The 20,293-nt window shown below is 41.4% G+C and overlaps 1 protein-coding gene across 15 annotated transcripts in view; it reads right to left on the bottom strand.

Moving 5' to 3' along the window:
• Positions 1–18,458, bottom strand: part of ZNF615 (zinc finger protein 615) — a 51,648-nt gene extending 33,190 nt beyond the window's left edge. Inside the window, exons 1-8 of one of the 15 annotated variants that reach the window (XM_070224861.1) lie at positions 17,992–18,107; positions 17,365–17,462; positions 13,868–14,078; positions 12,615–12,726; positions 11,798–11,924; positions 11,419–11,514; positions 3,921–5,877; positions 3,255–3,259 (exon numbers count right to left, since the gene is read on the bottom strand). In XM_070224861.1, the coding sequence (XP_070080962.1) occupies positions 3,255–3,259; positions 3,921–5,877; positions 11,419–11,514; positions 11,798–11,924; positions 12,615–12,638 (2,209 nt within the window). In that variant the 5' untranslated portion in view covers positions 12,639–12,726; positions 13,868–14,078; positions 17,365–17,462; positions 17,992–18,107. Of the gene's footprint in view, positions 1–3,169; positions 5,878–11,418; positions 11,515–11,797; positions 11,961–12,614; positions 12,727–13,867; positions 17,258–17,364; positions 17,463–17,664; positions 17,868–17,898 lie in introns of those variants that run through there. The other 14 variants (XM_070224847.1, XM_070224858.1, XM_070224856.1 and 11 more) reach the window with 14 other exon arrangements.
• Positions 18,459–20,293: the final 1,835 nt, after the last annotated feature.

Raw genomic sequence — 20,293 nt, 5'->3', positions numbered from 1 at the left:
GAGACACATTTTTAATAGGAACCTTGAGAAAGGACTTGGACTTGAAAGACTGAAAAGAAATGTTTCCAGCATCCAAAGGTCAAGCCTCAAATCACCCACTAGCCTGGGGCTGTGGGTCTCAAAACTTCCAGATTCCTTTGCTCTCAAGCACAGACAAACACTACACGCACCAAACAACACCGACTTCAAATTCAATCTGAAATTTACCACAGAAACTCTCGTCCACTGACACTCCTCCTCCTACCCCAGGTTTCTCCTTGTCATGAGCCCCGTTAAATCGCTAACCTAGACAAGAAGCAGTGTTCATTGGTACACACCTTCCACTCAGTTTTCAATCACCAAGTGTTGTAGAGTTAATATTTAGACCCTAAGGCCTGGCCATGGGACCTTAAGTCCTTAATCTCTTCAGACTAAGTTTTAACCAAGGTCCCTGCACTAATGCCCAGATTCCTCAGGGACTGAACCCAAATAAATCCCCAAACAAAATGTTCACATGCATTCCTGCATCACCAACCCCACAGGCCCCTCACTTGGAATCCGGACCCAGAATCAGGCTCACCAGATCTTCAGCCTCTGAAGACGCCACTGGCAGCTGCCAAAGACTGAACCCAGGTGCAGCCACTTCCAATTCCGGTGCTCTCCCACCAGTCCCTCCTTGCCTGTCACTAGGGATGCTGAGGGGATGGGAGCAGTGTGTCTGGTGAGGGCTGGGGTCATTCCCAGGAGTCTGAGTTCTGGCCTTGCAGGGGTTCTATGAGGTCACACGGCACCATTACCTCATAGAGCAGTATTCTGATGTTTCTGACGGGAGTGGCCATAACGGCTGCGAGGACTCTGCCCCTTGAAGAAATGGAAATGTCTTGTGGGCACCCCAGTGCCTTCCTCTCTGCAATAGATGGTCACAGGCACAGAGCTTACTATTTTTCAGAGGCTAGAACCTATCCGAGGCCAATATGGTGTGGGATGCATTCTAATCATCGATTTGGGCAAAATGGAAAGTCAACGGTGCTCTTGAGTCTTAGGCAGGAACACCTTGGATGTGGCCAGTTTGCATGAAGTCTGATGTCCATATGCAGAGAAGACCTCAGAGAGCTTCTGGCTGGATCTTAGGTTGAATTTACTTGAGGTCTGTATTGCAAACATCTATAGTTCAGTCTTCTTCCTGTATTTCTCCTTTACTCTCATGCTACTGCCACACTTGAAACTGGTGGCCAGATAGCCATTAACGATTCTTCTTAAAAGTCATGTAGATAAGCAATATATTATCAGACGCCCACTAGGTTGCTTATAGATATCTCTGATACTTGGGTCACCATGGTACGGGTGCTTAAGTTATTTGCTAGGAACCGAGAGTCAACTCTTTGTCCAGTTGAGGCCAGTTAAGACCACTGACCCATTAACTGGGTCTGTACAAATGTTCAACAGCTGAGCCTTTGATGTCAAGGGGCTGAAAACTTGACCCTCAGTCATGGTAATACCACCATTTTGTGAATATGCATCCTATGAAGAGCCATGAAGCTTGACTATACCTGCATAGATCATCTATTACCTCACTTCTCCCTACCTCCAATCATCTTTCTCCACACTTCAGACCACCCTGCCCCTTCACCCTATAAATATCCCTAATCTCCATTTTTGGGGAGGTGGATTTGAGACTTGTCCTCCTGTCTCCTCGCTTGCCTGCCTTGTGAATAAACCTTTTCTCTGCTGCAAACTCATTTTGGTGACTGGTATACTGTGCAGCAGGCAAAACAAGCCTAGTTCAGTAACACACTCACAACACTTCTGACACTTCTGGTCACCCAATGTGGTGGGGTGTGGAAGGTTCCCTACACTAAGCAATTCTCCAGACATCAGCTGGATGTCCTACAATTTAACTCAATTTTAACACTATCTTTCTAGAGATAGTCAGACCCCACAAGCTAAGGTCTCAGTCCCATAAACTGCTCCCACGCGACTTCAGATGCCAATTACAAGTGTTAGGTCCCCAGGTTACCTAAAACTTATGTCCTACTTGGCTACAAGTAGGAGGTTCCCATGACCCCGTCCTTGGGTTTAATTCATTTGCTAGCCCGGCTCACAGAACTCAGTGAAACACTTACTTTTACCAGTTTATTAAAGGATAAAGGATACAGATGATTAGCCAGATCAAGAGATACATAGGGTGAGGTCTGGAAGGGTCTCAAAGCACAGGAGTTTCTGTGCCTGTGGAGTTGGGGTGTATTACCCTCCCCATACGTGAGTGTGTTCATCCACCTGGAAGCTCTCTGAACTCCGTACTATTGAGATTTTATGGAGGCACCTTCACATAGGAATGATCAATTATTAACTCCATTTCCAGCCCCTCTTCCCTCTCTGTAGAGTGGCGGATGGGGCTGAAAATTGCAAGCTTCTAATCACAGCTTGATCTTTCTGGTGGCCAGCCTCATCCAGAAGCCACCCAGAGCCCACCCAGAGTCACCTCAATAGGACAAAAGATGCTCCTAGTGCTCTTATCACTTAGGAAATTACAAGGGTGTCAGGAGCTCTGTGCAAGGAACTAGAGGCAGAGACTAACATATATATTTTCTACTCATCTCACAAGGTCAAACACCCAATCTCAAAAAGGTACATGCTAAATGATTCCATTTTTCTAATATTCCACAAATGACAAAATTGTAGATACATAAAGATCTGTGATGCCAAGGGTTAGGGTCAGGGAAAAAGATGTGACCATGAAGGGGGAGCATGAGGGAATTTGTGTTCTGAATTTTTACGGTGGTTTTAGTTATGTGAACCTATATATGTGATAGTTTCCTAAAACTATATATAAAAACCAAACAAAAGTGAGTACATGTTAAAACTGGTACAATCCAAATAAATCCTGTACTTTACAGCACTGAAGTAATTTCACTTTATTTTATTTGATAATGAACTATGGTTATGTGAGGTTTTAACTTTGGGAGTAGCTGACTGAAGGAAATTAGGAAATCTCTGGAATATTTCAGTTTCTGTGATTCTAAACTTACTTCAAAATTTAAAGTTATATTAATTTTATAAGCCAGTTGATGCTATTCTAAACTTTGTTATACACATCCAAATATGTGGAGTTACGCTTATGAAATGAATATATTCAGTTTCATTTTGAAGTACTTTAAGTATTCTGAAATAACACAAACTTCAAACCAAAGAAACACAAGTTAATTTTATAATGAAATAGACACAGAACACTCCTGCATTGTATACATTAAAATTTAATCCATGATGAGAGTAACCGCCACTATTTAAAATTTATAAAACCAATGACAAGGCCACTATAAATACGGCTGAAGGTATCTTGTCCCCAATTGCTTGTGAGGTGTATTATCTAAGTTTAGACTTGTGACAAAATGCTGTCATTCACCATTTCTCCAAGATTTCTTTCCTTCGTTAAGTTGTCTGATATTTTCCTAAACTCCACCACATTGAATGTGTTCATAAGATATTTCTATATGGATTTCCTGGAAAATGATGAGACAATATATATTACTGTAAACTCTGCCATATTCATTGCCAAAGGAATGTATTTCTCTACTGTGAACCCACATCTATTGAGGTGTCTCTTCTAGGCAAAGGCTTTCCCACAATTATATCTCTACAAATTAGAAATATTCATTCATGATTGATTGATGATCACAGATGATAGGGTCTACTTCCCCTGAAGGCATTCCTAGTCTATCACTTTCATAGGATTTATCTCAGCATACACTTTTTAGACATAGGTCCTAAAATATTTTCATCAAGGCTGATTGTATCTGAGTTGTTTTCTAAGTTTTTTCAACATAAAATATGAGGTAACTGATCACTAAAGACAAGACCACATTCTTTGCATTGTTATTCTTCATTGCATACTGTTATCTCGAGGGCCTACAACTGGCAACAGGCTTTCCCAAAGTGACTACCTGTGAATTCTCTTATGTTTAACAAGGATTGACAAGTGGGCAAAAGCTTTCCCACAATCACTGCATCCATAGGGCCTCTCTCCAGTATGTTTCCTTTGATGAACATTGAGCCCTGACTTTGTAGTGAAGGCTTTCCCACAGTCACTGCACTCATATGGTTTCTCTCCCGTGTGAATTCTCTGATGGGTAATGAGGTCATTTTTGCGCAAAGAGAATTTCCCACATTCAGTACATGCAAAGGAAGTCTTTCCTGTGTGAAATCTCTGATGTTGAATTAGGCAAGTCTTCTTCCTAAAGGCTTTACCACAGTCATTGCATTTGTATGGTTTCTCTCCAGTATGAGTTTGCTGATGTACACCTAGAGTACTCTTCATGGTGAAGCCCTTTCCACATTCATTGCATATATACGGTTTCTCTCCAGTATGAGTTCGCAGATGTGCAATGAGCATGCTTTTCCCAGTTAAGCCTTTCCCACATTCATTGCATACATAGGGTTTCTCTCCTGTATGGGTGCGCCGATGTACATTAAGATGACTCTTCTCTGTGAAGCCTTTTCCACATTCACTGCATATATAGGGTTTCTCTCCTGTATGAGTTCGTTGATGTCCAATCAACCGAATCTTTGCTGGAAAGCCTTTCCCACATTCACTACATACATAGGGTTTCTCTCCTGTATGAGTTCGTTGATGGACAATCAGGCGGCTCTTTACCGTGAAGCCCTTCCCACAATCACTGCATATATATGGTTTCTCTGCAGTATGAGTTCGCTGATGGACAATGAGATCACTCTTCATGGTGAAGCCTTTTCCACAAACACTACATACATAGGGTTTCTCTCCTGTATGTGTTCGTTGATGTCTGATGAGAGGGCTCTTCAAGGTGAAGCCTTTTCCACATTCATTGCATATGTAGGGTTTCTCTCCAGTATGAGTTCGCTGATGTACGATGAGACAGTGCTTCATTGAAAAGGCTTTTCCACATTCACTGCATGTATACAGTTTCTCTTCTGTATGAGTTTGCTGATGTGTAATAAGACTGTTCTTCAAGGTGAAACCTTTCCCACATTCACTGCATATAAAGGGTTTCTCACCAGTATGAGTTCGATGATGTGCAATGAGACGCCTCTTCTCAATGAAGCCTTTTCCACATTCACTGCATATATAAGGTTTCTCTCCTGTATGAGTTTTCTGATGTGTAGTGAGACTAAACTTTGTAGAGAAGGCTTTCCCACATAGACTGCATCCATGGGGTTTCTCTCCTGTATGAGTTCGCTGATGATAAATGAGCCGACACTTTTTGATGAATGCTTTCCCACATTCACTACATGTATAAGGCTTCTCTCCCATGTGACTTTTCTGATGTGTATTGAACTGTGATTTCTTGAGGAAGGTTTTGTCACATTCAGTGCATTCATAATATTTCAGTCCTGTATGAATTCTCTGATGTTCAGCTAGCCTGGATTTTCTGGAGAATGCTTTCCCACACATACTACACCCATGAGGTTTCTCTCTAGTGTGAACTCGCTGATGATCAATGAGCTGAGACATCTTGAGGAAGGCTTTCCCACATTCATTGCATACATGGGCTTTCTCTATGTTGTGAGCTCTCTGCTGCTTAATGACCTGGGACTTATTCTTGATAGGTTTTGCACTTACAGGGAATTTAATTTCTGTACAGAATTGTTCACGGTTAGCATGGAGAAGAGATTTCCCATCTCCATTACAATCAACAGAGTTCTTTAAGTTACAGCTTCTGTTCTGGTTTTCAAAACTTAAATTTGATTTTAAAGTTTTTTCACGTAAGTCAAACATAGCATGTTTTTGCTTTAACAGGAAAGGACTTTCACTCCAATTAACAATATCTGCAAACATATTATGTTCGCAGCATTGTTCCACACTCTTCTGAATGCTTCGATTTTGCAAGTGATGCTGCAGAGGATCATCAACTTTCCTGATTTCTAGAAAAGAAGAGAACAATGAATCAATCTGTAATCTCTTGGAATCTTAGTCTGGAAAAAAACTGTCTCAAAAAAATGCTTTCATGTGAAGTAACTAATTAGCGGCAATCTTATGTGTGGTATAAGAAATATATTTGGGGGCTAGCCCAGTGGCACAGTAGTTAAGTTTGTGTGCTCTGCTTCAGCAGCCTGGGATTCAAAGGTTCAGATCCCAGGCGTGGACCTACACCACTCATCAAGCCATGCTGTGGGGTGCCCCACAAACAAAACAGAGGAAGATTGGCACAGATGTTAGTGCAGGGACAACCTTCCTCAAGCAAAAAGAGGAGGATTAGCAACAGACGTTAGCTCAGGGCCAATCTTCCTCACCGAAAAAAAAAATTATATATATATTTGGTCTTGGCAGAGTTCCTAAAACCTGTGTAATTTCCTAAGTGATAGGAGTATCTTTTGTCATTCATAGCAAGCCCTTCCAATCACACCTGAATTTATGCTAATGAGGTGACTTAGCATAGGGCTCCTACATAGCCTCAGGAGGGGGCCAGTCACCAGAAAGACCAAGTGATTAGAAGGTTGGAAATTGCAGCCCTACCTACCAACCTCTGGGAAAGGAGGGAGGTCCTAGAGATTAAAGCTCTATAAAAACTCTCAACCATTTGATCAGCTTCTGGGTTGGTGAACACATCCATGTGCTGGCAGGATGGTACACCCCAGTTCTATGGGGATCAAAGCTCTTGCATTCAGGAATCCTTCAGACCTTGCCCTATGTAACTCTTCATCTGATTATTCCTCTATATCCTATATAATATTCTTTATAATAAACTGATAAACATAAGTAAATGTTTCTCTGAGTTCTCTGAGCCACTCTAGCAAATTAATTGAACCCAAGGACGGGGTCGTGGGAACCTCTGATTTACAACCAGCTGGTCAGAAGCACAGGTAATAATCTGGACTTGGGACTGACATCTGAAGTAGCGGCAATCTTATGGCACCAAACCTGAAACTTGTAGTATCTGACATATTTCCAGGTAGCTAGTGTCAGAAGTGAGCTAAATGTGTAGGAACCCCAGGTTTTGTTGCAGTTATAGACAACCAAAGCAGAGAAATAAAGCAGGCAATTGCAGTGTATAAAACATAGTTAGAGGAGCAACGGAGACATAAGAGGTGAAGGAAATCAGGATATATGTAAGGAAAAGACAAGTCACTGATGGGCTCAATGGGAGAAGCAGGAAGAAGTTAATGAAAGTGAGGACTCAGGGATTACTCCAGGAAGTACATGGCTTGAGCCACTGGGAGGGTGGAATGCCTCTTAATGAAATGAAGATTACTGAAGTCCAGAATGAGGGGGAAAGCTAGCGTGCACTGTGAAACAAAGTTTAAGATGATTATTACATATCCAAGTACGAACATGAAGAAACTGGTTGAACATATAAATCTTAGAAAAGGTCTTATCTGAAAACAGCAATGTTGGATATCATCAACCTATATAAATTATTCAAAGAAAGAGTACTGGATGAGACTGTGTTTGGACACACGTATAAGAAAAGGTGAAGGCACAAGGGCCAAGACTCTAGTCATTCCAACATGTGGAGTTTTGGAATTCAAGAAGCCCACAGAAGAAAACCAAACATTGAGTATTGTGATCAGACCCAGGTGTAGAGAACAAATACTGTGGTGAGTAAGCAAGTGGATCCTCAGCATCTGATTTCAAGATAAGTGTGACAGACTATTGAGAATTATCATATTCCAAAAACTGGCCATTCTTCTTCATTCCGCAGACCATCATGAACCTAACTCTTTCAAAGCACTAATCTCAAAGTTAGACAAAACCTTCTGGATCAAGACTCCAACCAATAGTCTAGTTGAAACATACTCTCCTGTGTTCCCACATACAGAGGGAATGGCGATACACAGTAACATGTTAACTCAGCGGCTTGGGTTACTCCATCCCTCCACATTCCACAGAAAGGACTGGTTCTGACAGATCACTGGGAGATAACCTCTGAGTCCTTGGAATATCCTGTCTGAAAGGAGTGTCTTTTTATGCCTGATGTCTTAGGCCACATCATACAGTTTACACTAACAATGTCATTTATGGTGGATACCTGTTTTTGTATGCCTGGGGCTTTGGAGAACACTAACATTTTGACTCTAAGGGGCTAGAGGGACCAGGTTTAGGTGAGCTTCCCTGGTTGGCCATACTTCACACTTGTCAAACATTGTGGCTAGGAAAATTCAGCCCTGTTCACGTGACTCTGCCAGTGGAGGATGACTGGAAGTTTGTGTCTAGTTTCTCTTGGATTCTTTCCTATGCATTTTTTAACTTTGATAATTTTAATCTCTATTGTTTTACTATCATAAATTATAACCCTGACTATAACAGTACTACAATATTGTGATTTATAAAAATACATATTTGGTCATTCAGATGATGAAAACATATTTCTCATATATATGTGGTCTTCAGCCACAGTTCCCAGCTCACAGCTCTCCAAACCCTTGGAGTTTCTAGTTTATGTTGATGAAGGTGACTTTTGGACCCCACCTAAGGGCAGAGACTGGTTGCCATGTGATCAGAAGGTTGGAACTTTCAGTCCCACCCCAATTTCCAGGGAGGGGTTGGGAGTGGGGCTTGAGGTTGAATCAATTGCCAAATGGCCAATGACTTGGTCAATCATGACTATGTAATGAAGCCTCCATAAAAACACAAAAGGACAGCTTGTTGGCCCATTTTTCAAAGAGCTTCCATGTTGGGGAACCAGAACACTTCCATGTGCCACTGTGCCAGGTCCCAAGCTCCATGAGGACAGAAGCTCCTTTGTTCAGGACCCAGTCCTATGTATCTGTTCATCTGGCTGTTGATTTGTATGTTTTAATATCTTTTGTAATAAATTGGTAATTTAGTGAGTAAACGGGTGGTCTTGAGTTCTGTGAATTGTTCTAGCAAATTAATTGAACCCGAGGAGTGGCTCATGGGAAGCCTCAGTTTGTATCCAGTTGGTCAGAAACATAGGTAACAACCTGGCCTTACAATGGGCATCAGAAATGGAAGGCAGTGTGGACAGATTTTCTTCCTCTTGTAACAGGTGAATCTAGCAAGCAAACTGCACAGGCTTTAAGTCAGGACAGTAACAGCCACGCAGGACTGTGGAGCAGCTGTGCAGGCCATCTTCAGCCCACGCCAAAATGACCTTGCAACCCCACACCTCATGACTGAAGACGTGAGCTGGAGAAATCAACAACAGGAAAAGAGAAAGTGTACCTCCCTCCTACATCCACAGCTGCATTTCTTAGAGATTTAGGGAATAAATAACGACCCTGTCCTTGCCTCCCTCCACACATAGATAATATCAGCTTCTCCGAACTTCTTTGACATATAACCAAGGAATTCTTGTTTATGTTACTTTTAATGTATAATCTAGAGAAGAACCAGATGTACCCTATCCTTTCGTAACAGATATGAAATCTAGTCGTAAAGGTTTTCTCTTTTCCTCTTCCCCGCATGTGCGCTGTTTTGTGAAAGAGACATAAGCTGCTCTTAAAGTCACACGTCTCAGAGCAGTTCCATCGGAGCCCTCTGCTGAACTGTTTTCCTGGGGTGTGAACTCCTCATGCTAATTATTGAATAAACTCCGTCACTAATATCACCTAGACTCTTTATTTCAGTCGACAGCAGTCTTGTGGGACTGAGCCCTTTACCTGTGGAATCCGATTCTGTCTCTGGGTAGACACTGTCAATTGAGTTGAATTCTCAGACACACTGGTGGTGTCCAAGACCTGCTTCTTGGTGTGGAGGAAGCCTCCACACAAACACGTTGGAATTGGGTCCAGGAACCCAAAAGAAGTACACACCCCTGCCTGATAATGTCTACCTTCTATATAGTAGGCAAAGTGATCCATTAAAAATTAGTTATATAACGCCACTCCTCTACTTAAAACTCCCTACTGGTTTCTCAACTCATCTGGAATGAAATCAAGGTCTTGAATGCCCTTGACAGGCAATATGTGACCTATGTACCAGAATCTCCAGCTACGACCCCATTGTCCTTATCTCCAGTCATGTTCCCTCTTGCTCATTACACTCTCTCCACACAAGCTTCCTAGAAGTTCCTCAAACACATTCCAGATTCAGGTCTTTGAACTTCCCGTCGTCTCACATTTGGAGAATTCCAAGGAGCTTATTCACATCCCTCATCCACATGCTCCGAGGCACCTTATCAAAGAGCCATCCCCATTCCTAAAAGCACAGTTCCGGGACTCAGCACCCACTGTTCCAGCGGCTGCTTTAATTTTCCTTACCGCAGCTTTTGCCCTAAGACGTGTTATTTACATACGTTTATTATTGATCATATAGTACTTCCACTGAGAATGAAATGAGGAAACATACATATAAAATGTTCCAAAATAGACTGTGGTGATGGCTGCACAACCATGTGAATACACTAAAAACCACTGAATTATACACTTGAAACGGGAAATTGTACTGTATGTGAATTAAGTCTAAATAAAATCATTAAAAAATATGACGTGAAAACAAAAGCATTAAGAAAATAAACACAGCGATGAAATCTAAGAACTAAAGGAAAATCTGAATTAGCAAAACTATGAAGGAAGTAATTTGAAACAAACATGAGTTATGACCTAGTTTTAGCATGCGGCATGTTAATAAGATCTTTTCTAGTTAATCAAATGAAACAGTAGAGACCAGAAGAGAGCTCAGCACCCAGGGAACGATCAAGGTAACGCCAGGATGGCTAGAATCAAATATGTGTATGCTGAAAGAGAATCTAAATTTCAAAAATGATGGAGGGAAGATGACTCCTGTTCTCACAAAATGGGAAGTCATAGGCCAGCCACCATGAAGAAGAGTAAAATACACAGAAATAAAGTGTACATTAGACAATACGAAGGGAGAAGTCAATTTGGCAGTATCTTTCAGGGAACAGAAAGAGGTTAACTCATGAGAATGGAGGAAACTTTTAGGACATGAGAACCAAGAAGAAAACGAAAAGTATGGAGAACTGGGAGGTAGGCAGGGGGAGGAAGAGGGGACCAATGAATTTCACATGAATGCACCGAGAAAACCAGGTCATCGCGGGGACACGGCATCCAAGGTGGGGCTGGATGTTAAGGAGTGAAATCATTATTTCCTAACAGGGCAGGAAGAAGGTACAGTAGGAAAAAAAAAGTGATGAATTCAGAGTTCTCTTTCCAGAGACACCTGGAAAGCAGAACTTCATAGCAAGAGAGGCAGAGACACCGTGACAGTGGACAAAAAAGAGGAAGGGTTGAAAATCCTAGGAAGAAGATAGTTATGCAAACAAAACCAAGATGTATATAAAATAAACAGGGCTCAGATCTCAGAAGAGAAAAAAGGGGTATATTTTCCACTAAACGTCTACAAAGAAAAAGAGTTCCCATATGGAAAGATACATGGAGGGGCTGCTGACATTTCCTCAGAGACTGTCACAGCTCTGACATCTTCTCTGACCAGCTTATGACTTCCACAGCTGCCCATCTTGCTGGTTCTCACCCACTCACCTGGACAGGTTTGACTGGGGGTTTCATCTTCTCCTGTCCACAGTTCTTCTCCTCGTTCCAACTTGAAGAGCGCATCTGGTTTGCTGGCTTGATACCCTGCTCATGAAAAATGATAGAAGATTTAGACTTATCGAATTGGGCTGGGACATGTCAAGAAGGGCTAATTGTTACATTTTAGGGAATAACCAGGTTTCACATCTGTAACATCAAAGTTTTTCTCTTAGGAGAGAGGACATTAGATCCTCTTGTCTGGGGCAAGAGAAGGATCTGAGAACCTGCCATTTCAGAGTAGTGCAGTTATTCTAAAGAGTTAAACAAATGAAAAAGAAAAAGCCACCGACTGGGGACCCTCTGAATGACACAGGGGAGCGGTCCTCACCCAGTGACACCAGGTTGTTGTAGCTCTCCAACATCACGTCCCGGTACAGGTCCTTCTGAGCAGGGGCCAGGAGCTGCCACTCCTCCCAGGTGAACTCCACAGCCACATCGTCAAATGTCAGGGATTCCTGTCACAACACGGTCGTGTTTAATGAAGTGATGTTCTTTTGGTGATGTGGAAAAAACATAAAGGAAATTATTCTGCTTATTTTCGACACAGAGGAAATCGGTGGGGCTTTTTTCTTAACACATTGCGATAGAATAAGAATTCTAGTAAAATGTCACTGCGCAGTCTTCCATTCATTCAACACAGCTGAAAATTCAAGAAGTTTCTGTAGTATGTACCATTAAATCCTCTTGCTAATGTAAGAACATCTGCAATCTGTATAAATTTGAGCATCTATCTGCCAATACTGAACTATAAGTTACTTATACAAGTATAAGTAGATGAATAATACAAATTCCTAAATTCACTGTGAGCATTCGAGCCAGTACCAAAACCAGTAACAGAGAGACTCCAGATGCTAGAATCACAAAACAAGACACACTATTTTCAGTGGTTAATATACTAAACAAAATAAAAGAAACTATAAAATATGTATGAAGCACAAAAAATTATTAGATGATTAAGGCAATTTGTAAAAGAATTATTCTTTAAAGAATATATTTATGGAAACATATGTACATAGACAAATGCATATGTATGTGTGTACATCATGAGGCGGGGTTAATACCACATTAGATACAATGAAGAAACAGCTGTAGGAAACATGTTTTTACATTTAGGAGAAGTAAGGTCAGTTAAGGACACCACCCACCACATCACCTCTATGAAGAACCATCAAAGACTTATGCAAACTTCAGCCCTATGTGCCGTGACACATTAACATCCCTCGAAGAACCGGTCTGCTTTCTCCTCACGGCTGATGTCTATATTATGATACAATAATAAACGTAGATTTAGTCTTCATCCTTGGTTCCTGGCACAAGAGCTCCTAAAGTCTTCGGAATTTCCTAATCGATAACGGTGCGAGTGGCGTCTTGGGTTATTCATAACAGCCTTTCAACCATATCTTGAGTTTCTATTAACGCATGACTCTGGGGTGGGCCCCTAGATACCCAAGTCTGAGGGCTGGTTGCTAGGGAACCGACCTTGTGATTACAGGGTTGGAACTTTCAGCCCCACTCCAGCCCTCTCGGGAGGGGAGAAGGACTGGAGACTGAGTTAATCAACACTGACCAAGGATTTAATCAATCACACCTACGTAATCAAACCTCCATAAAAAACTCTAAGCCACGGGGCTCAGAGAGCTTCCAGGTTGGTTAACAAATCTAGGTGCTGGAAGGGTGGTTTGCCTGGAGAGGGCATGGAAGGTCTGTGCCCCTTCTCCCACACCCTGCCCTACACATCTCTTCCATTTGGCTTTCCTAAGTTGTGTCCTTTATAATAAACAGGTAAATTTAAGTAAAGTGTTTTCCTGAGTTATGTGAGCCATTATAGTAAATTACCAAACCTGAGGAAGGGATTGTGGGAACCTCAGATTTGTAGCCATGTCACAAGTATGGGTACCTTGGGCACTCAATACTTGGCATCTGAAATGAAGGCAGTCGTGCAGGACTGAGCACTTCCATTTATGGAGTAACTCCGGGTGGTTACTGTCAAAATTGAATCAAATTGTAGACATTCAGTTGGTATCTGGAGGGTTGGACAACTGGTTGTTGGTGTGGAATAAACCCCACACATTTGGTGTCAGAAGTGTTGGAAGTAGAAACAGATCATAGTAACGCCTATCATGTAACTTACAATTCTCTTGTGACGTCTGTCTGAGATATTTGATGCACGCTGACAGCTAATGTCACCCACAGGGTCTTGCACAGTCACATATTATATTCCAACAGGAATCACGTAGTATGAATCCCATGAATGATATATTTTTGATCCTACTTTGCTCAGACTTTTCCAGATCCTGCTAGTTTCAATTTAAACTTTTCTATTTAATTACACGGATTTTTACAGGCTCTACAAATCCATTGGGGAATAAAGGAAAGATGAAAAGAAACCAAAAGTCACCTGGGACTGGATCATTTTCTTCCGATTTTGCGAAATGGCTGCTAACTGGGAAGCTCTGTGTTCAGCTCTGCTGGATCAGCTCTGAATTTCTGTTCAAAAATCTCAGTCTCCAGTCAAGGGTGTCCCCAGAAATGATGACACTGAGGTCTTGGAATCTCCTCCTCCTTCTTTCCCTTGATCCCTCTTGTTCCTAGGGAGTGGCACCTGTGGGCTGAAGAGCAAATTACTCTTGAGTGGCACATTCTCTTCACGCCCAGCTGTTGTCACTTTTGCTGTGCACTCACCTTAAAAGAGGGCCCCCAAAGATCTATCTGTCCTTTTATTAAGTACTCCAGAAGCTCTTCCATCTGGGCCAATAAAACATAACATTCAGAATGTGGGAGGTACACATTTCTTCTGCAAAGTGGAAGTTACTTGACTGTGAAAGGAAACACGGAAGGAGAACCAGCAGAGCATGATGCCCCGGCGGCAGGGAATCCTCACGTGGATCAATTTGACAAAAGAGGACATACAGGGAGTTAAGACGGACATAGTTTTTCTTTTATACCATGTGTGTCCATGTGCCTCTTCCAAAGTCTTTGTGCATCCCAGGGTGCCTACACTTCAATATGAGGGATATCACACTAAGCAAATAATAGGCACTGTCTTATTTAATTTCTCACTACCATCCACTCGATCCTCTGGAGAGTATTGTTAGTCCAAAACCATAAAGGATACTCCGCAAAAATGTCCTTTAGGAATAAAACTGAAATAAAGACATGTTATTATTATTATTTAAAAACCTGAGAGAATTCTTCATCAGAAGACCTGTATGACAGCAAATGCGACTGTTCTTCAGGCAAAAGGAAAGGATCCTCCAATGTCAGCAGAGGAGCAAGGAGGAGTGAGAGGAACAAAACTGGTGAATAAGAGTTAAGTCTAAATTAGTACCCACGTGAAAAATAATAACGATCACATCAGGAGGTTTTAAAAACATAAAGAGTTAAAATATACCACGATAGCATACAAATTAGGAGGCCGGTAAATGAAAAAGTGTTCTAAGATATTTGTATAGATAGAGAAGATTAAAAAAGTACTAATTACCATAATACTTTGACAAATAAAGGTTGTTATATTATTTGTAATCCCTATGTTAAGAGTAAAACTAATAGTTTTTAAAAATAAACATAATTTCCATGTTAAGATAGGGAAAATGTAGTGCATATGGTTTCTGTGGCAATTACTCAACTTTATCACTGTAGCTTAAAAGCAGCCAAAGTAAAAAAACAAAACAAAGCCAAACAGGGTTGCCTAGGTTCCAATAAAACTTTATTAACAACACCTGGACTGGGCCAGATTGAGTCCATGCGATCTAGTTGCCCAACTCTGAATTAGAGCAGAAAAGCCATATGATCATCTAAATCAAGGGTCAGTAACAGAGTGTCCAGGGCCTGGACCACCCATTTTTGTAAACAAAGTTTAATGGCAACACAGCCAGATCCCTTCTGTGACTACTGTCGCAGGTTGTTTACATACTACAACACAAGATGCCCCTCTCATCTTGTGAGAATTCGGGTCTGGAAACATTACTCAGTGCAATGCGGTTTGGAAAAAGAATCAAAGACAACTTTTGAATATAAGAAGAGGCAAATTATCAGTATTTGCCTAATATGTCTGTGTACCTCTTCCGTCAGGTGGCTGGTGACAAAGTTTAAGTAGAAAACTCTTATCATATCCTAAAGGACACACAGATCCAGTGTCAGTGCTAAAGAGCAGAACATTCCATGCGAATAATTTAACATTTGATGGAAAACAGCCAGTGAAAGAATCACGGGTAACTTCAAACTCCATTTCTAGGAATTTCTGAAAAGGCAATATTGGCAAAAGAGTGATATTTGACAGGTCATTTTAACTTTCTGCATTGTCTTTTATCTAAGTGCACTTAAGTTTTAAATCAGAAAAGTGTCAGCATTCTACATTTAAAATAAAATTGCTCTTGCTAGGTCATTAATGTAAGTTCACGATTTTAAAAATTTTCATTACTACAAAAGGAGAGAGAGGGAAACATGGAGAAAGGCAGGGAGAGAGAAAACGAGTTACAGCCACAAACTGTCTAAACACAAAACCAGAAATATGGAGCAACAAGCAGCCCTTTTCACTCAGATACATCACGTCCCTGCCATCACATTTCACTATTTTCGGTATTTTACTTCACTTAAGCTTCAAAATAACCCTGAGGGAGAGATTTTCAACTTCTCTTTTTGCTAACAAGGAAACAGACACAGGTCACACAAATGGCATTACGAGCAACGGGAGGAATCTGGATTGAAAAACCAAATTTGTTTCTTTCTACTTTACACCAGGCCAAAATCATTTGTAAATAAGATCTTTGTTCTTGAAGTAAACAAAGGAAACAAGTAAGAAGCTATGAGTAGAACTTTACCTGATCGCAGAAATAAAGAAATGGTAGAGAGGTCTGCAACTTACTTTGAAATGCACCAAAACCAACAACAACAAAAGACTAATTTACATACAAACAGAGGGATACAGAGAGAGACACAGATCAGCGGTAGAGACGGTTTAGTACTATCTTAGTGGTAAAATCTAGGTGCTAGGTATATGGGTATTTACTCTAAAATTCTTTTATTATTTTTGTAGTTTTGAAAATTTTCAATAAATGCAACAAAATCTGAGGTGAGGAGAAAAATATAGCATTATAAATTTAGTAAAGGGGCCGGCCCAGTGGTGCAGTGGTTAAGTTTGCACATTCCGCTTTGGCAGCCCGGGGTTCCGACACAGCACCGCTTGACAAGCCATGCTGTGGTAGGTGTCCCACATATAAAGCAGAGGAAGATGGGCACGGATGATAGCTCAGGTCCAGTCTTCCTCAGCAAAAAGAGGAGGATTGGCAGCAGATGTTAGCTCAGAGTTAATCTTCCTCAAAAAAAAAAAAAATTAGTAAAGTGATCAAGTATAAAACAAATATCAAAAGTTAATTGCTTTTTTATGTTATAGGAAATTATAAGGAAAAGGGAGTTAGAAATTAACAGGTTTATAATTGCAATAAAAATAAACTGTCTAGACTGGAGCTGAAAGGTAGGGGAAAAAAATCCATGGACAAGCGCATAATCATAAAATGTTCCTAAAAACGATACCTAAATATTTTAAACATTTCACCTCTATATAAATGCATACACTTAATATGAATCCACTTATAAAATAATGTGTAATTGTTTACTACATGAAATAAAGTAAAAGAGAAAATCATAGTACCGTTTATCTGAATTATGAATATTCAGCACATAAAATAAAAGCCTAACATTGAAGTATACTAAAACTTTGACAAGGACTGTCCCTTGGGAACAGAACTTACAGCGACACAGATGTTATTTCACTTGTGTCAGACAGAACCTGAAAAGAAACATCCGAGAGGAATGTGCGGGAATCTTGTAGGCAAAGGATAAAAGCTCCATCTTAAATATAAAACATACTAATACTAGATATGCTGGATCACTCACCTCGTCAAAAAACGTTCATTTCTGAGAGTTCAAGAGTAAGTGGTGATGTTGGGTGGCAAAGAAGATTTAAAAACTAGCGGTGAAGGAGAGACGTGGACCTAAAAGGCAGAAGAGGAACGTTAAGGTACATCAAGTCTATTCCAGCAGCCAAGGTACCCGGGCTCCCAAGGTATCCGCCCACACACACATCGGTACCCCAGATGCCTACTACCACCACCCGGGTTAATCCCAGAGACCGCCGGACATTAACTCCGAAACAGTTTCTCCATCATTTAGCCCCAAACAAAAGCCGAACCATACACAGCGTTCCAATGACAAACACCACTCTCCAGATCCACCTTCCAGATCACTGAGCCCTACAGACAGTAAACGGTAAGGACCCCAAAATGTGCTCTCGGGACTAAGTCGTTGATCTCTGGAGATCTTTAAACACTAAGCACAGGAGCACCTCCTGACTGAGGCCGGAGGAACCCCAATCACACACACCCTATTACGCACCCCTTAGGGCTCCCTGCAAAAGAACACCCCATGCACCTTAACCTCCCGCTGGAACTCCTCATGCACCACCCGCCGCGGACGCCGGCAGACCCTCCCTCACCACTGTCCACGCAGACACCGGCCACTGACCTGATTTCCTCTACGCACCCTCGCGACCCGCGGGCGGTGAACTTACTTAGCTGAACTTGGTCCGCTTCGCTCACCATCGCCGTACGGTGGCCCACGAGGGTCTGAGGCATGTCTGCAGAGAAGAGACCTCTGGATTTCAGAGTTGTCCTCAGAGGTAACATGGCCGCGCCCTCGCAGCGGCCCCTGGGGGCGGCCATCTTTGAATCTCGGCCGTACGGGGGCAAAGAGGCCGGTTTTGCCCTCCTGAGCAGGGATGGCTGGGACGATGGGAGGTCACCGAAACCGGCCCATTTCTTGTCATCTGCACCTTTGATGAAAACGGACATAATGTGCATAAGCTCGAGCTTACACAAAAAAAAAAACGGCGCGGGACAAATCCCCTTCAGGGAACTGACTGCAAAATTAAAATGGCAGCGACATTTACCCACTGTGTACGCAAGTCAGGAAACGGCCCAGCGGGCGCACCCATCTTACAGGAAGTGGAGGTCTCCGTACAGCACAGAACCCGCTCTTGGGAACGTGCGAAGCGAAGATTCCTGCCCTGGTCGTTTCTAGCAGAAATCGGCTCTAGGCGACTTTTGAACAGAGAACAGGGTTTGGAGAAGCTCTGACCGTACAGGGATCGCGGTCATAGACTAGGAAATAAAAACAGCTGAAAGGCCTCAAAGTTATGTTTGGGGCGAGTCGTGGGGAAAAGGCCAGTAGAGGCCAGTAAAGGCCCAAACAGGTCATTGCCCAGTGCAAAGGGCGGAACCTATGACGGAGGCGGAGCTTTCCCTTTGGACCCACGTGGGTCCAAAAAGGCAGGCAGGGCTCTGCAGACCCGTGGCCAGAAATGAGAGAAATATGACACTTTCCTGGAGAATAAAAGATTGTGTGAAAAAAGAAAGTAATCGTGTTACTTGCGAATAGCTTCGAAAAGTCATAGTAATGTAAACTATAAATATGGATCCAACTCAACCTGTCAAATATATTGGGAAGGAGAGGAAATGCGTTTGTGTGTGATATAGATATAGGCATGTGCATAGAGAAAGAGAAACCGCCAAACTGTTTTAAAGAATCAATGTACCATTTTCCATTCCCAGCATCAATAATATGAGAGATCCACTTTCCCTGCATTCTCTCTAGCATTACAGAGATTTAAAAAGGAATAAGAAAAACAACCTAATTTTTTTAGTGGCTAAATAATTAATACACAGGCCACTTATTGTTTTAAATAGCAAATACTCATTTTTTAAAATAAGTGCAAAGTAAATATGAAACAAGAATGTTTTAACCCTTGAGATTCATAAAGATTAAATGATGGATAATATTCAGAGTGGTAAGGCCATGGGATAAAGGCATTCTATTATGCTACGCCTAAGTCTTATTTTTCTCATCTGTGCAGTGGATAGCAGTGTTGTCCACCACATAGAGCTTTGAATGAAGATGTTATCATCAAGCTTAATATGATTTTAAGTTAAAAAAATGCACACTACTTTTAATAAATACTCAGCATTACATTTGGTCTTTTTTCCAGGGACAGGATTGAGTCTAGAGTATATAAATTAGTACAATGTTTTTGGAGTGCAATCTGCAATTCCCCAATTTAAACATTTCCTTCTGTTTGAGATGCCAATCAATTTTGAGGATTCAGTAGAAATTATCTTTGTGAGAACATGACCAGGGATATTATGAACTATGTTCACTGCAGCATTACTTACAATAGCTATGACGTGGAAACAACCTGAGTGTCCATTGGTGGATGAATAAATAAAATGTGGTTTGTACACACACAAACACACACAATGGAATATTATTCAGTCACAAAAAGGGAAATCCTGCCATTTGCGACTCATGGCTGGACCTTGAGGGCATTTTGCTACGTGAAATAAGTCAGAGAAAGACAAACAGCATATCTCACTTATATGTGAAAAAACTGAAGTCATAGGTGAAAAAGCTGAATTCTAAAAAAAAAAAAAAAAAAAAGACCGAACTCATACATACTGAGAACAGATTGGTGGTTGCCAGAGTTAGGGGGTTGGGGAGGTGGGCAAAATGAGTGAAGGTGCTCAAAAGGTCCAAACTTCCAGTTATAAGATAAGCAAGTCCAAAAGTAACCACCATAATAATAAAGTGTTGAACATCATTAGCCATCAGGAAAATGCAAGTTAAGCTCAAGATCAGATACTACTACGTACCCAATAAAATGGTTAATGTAAAATAGAATGACAACACCAAGTGAGGGTGAAGAGCAATTGACTCTCATATGTTGTCGGTAGAACGGCTAAAATAAAATATACTGAAAATACCAAGTGCTGAC

This window comes from Equus caballus, chromosome 10, assembly GCF_041296265.1.
Source record: "Equus caballus isolate H_3958 breed thoroughbred chromosome 10, TB-T2T, whole genome shotgun sequence".
In the NCBI taxonomy this organism is placed as follows: Eukaryota; Metazoa; Chordata; class Mammalia; order Perissodactyla; family Equidae; genus Equus; species Equus caballus.
This window is presented reverse-complemented; position numbering and strand designations above follow the sequence as displayed.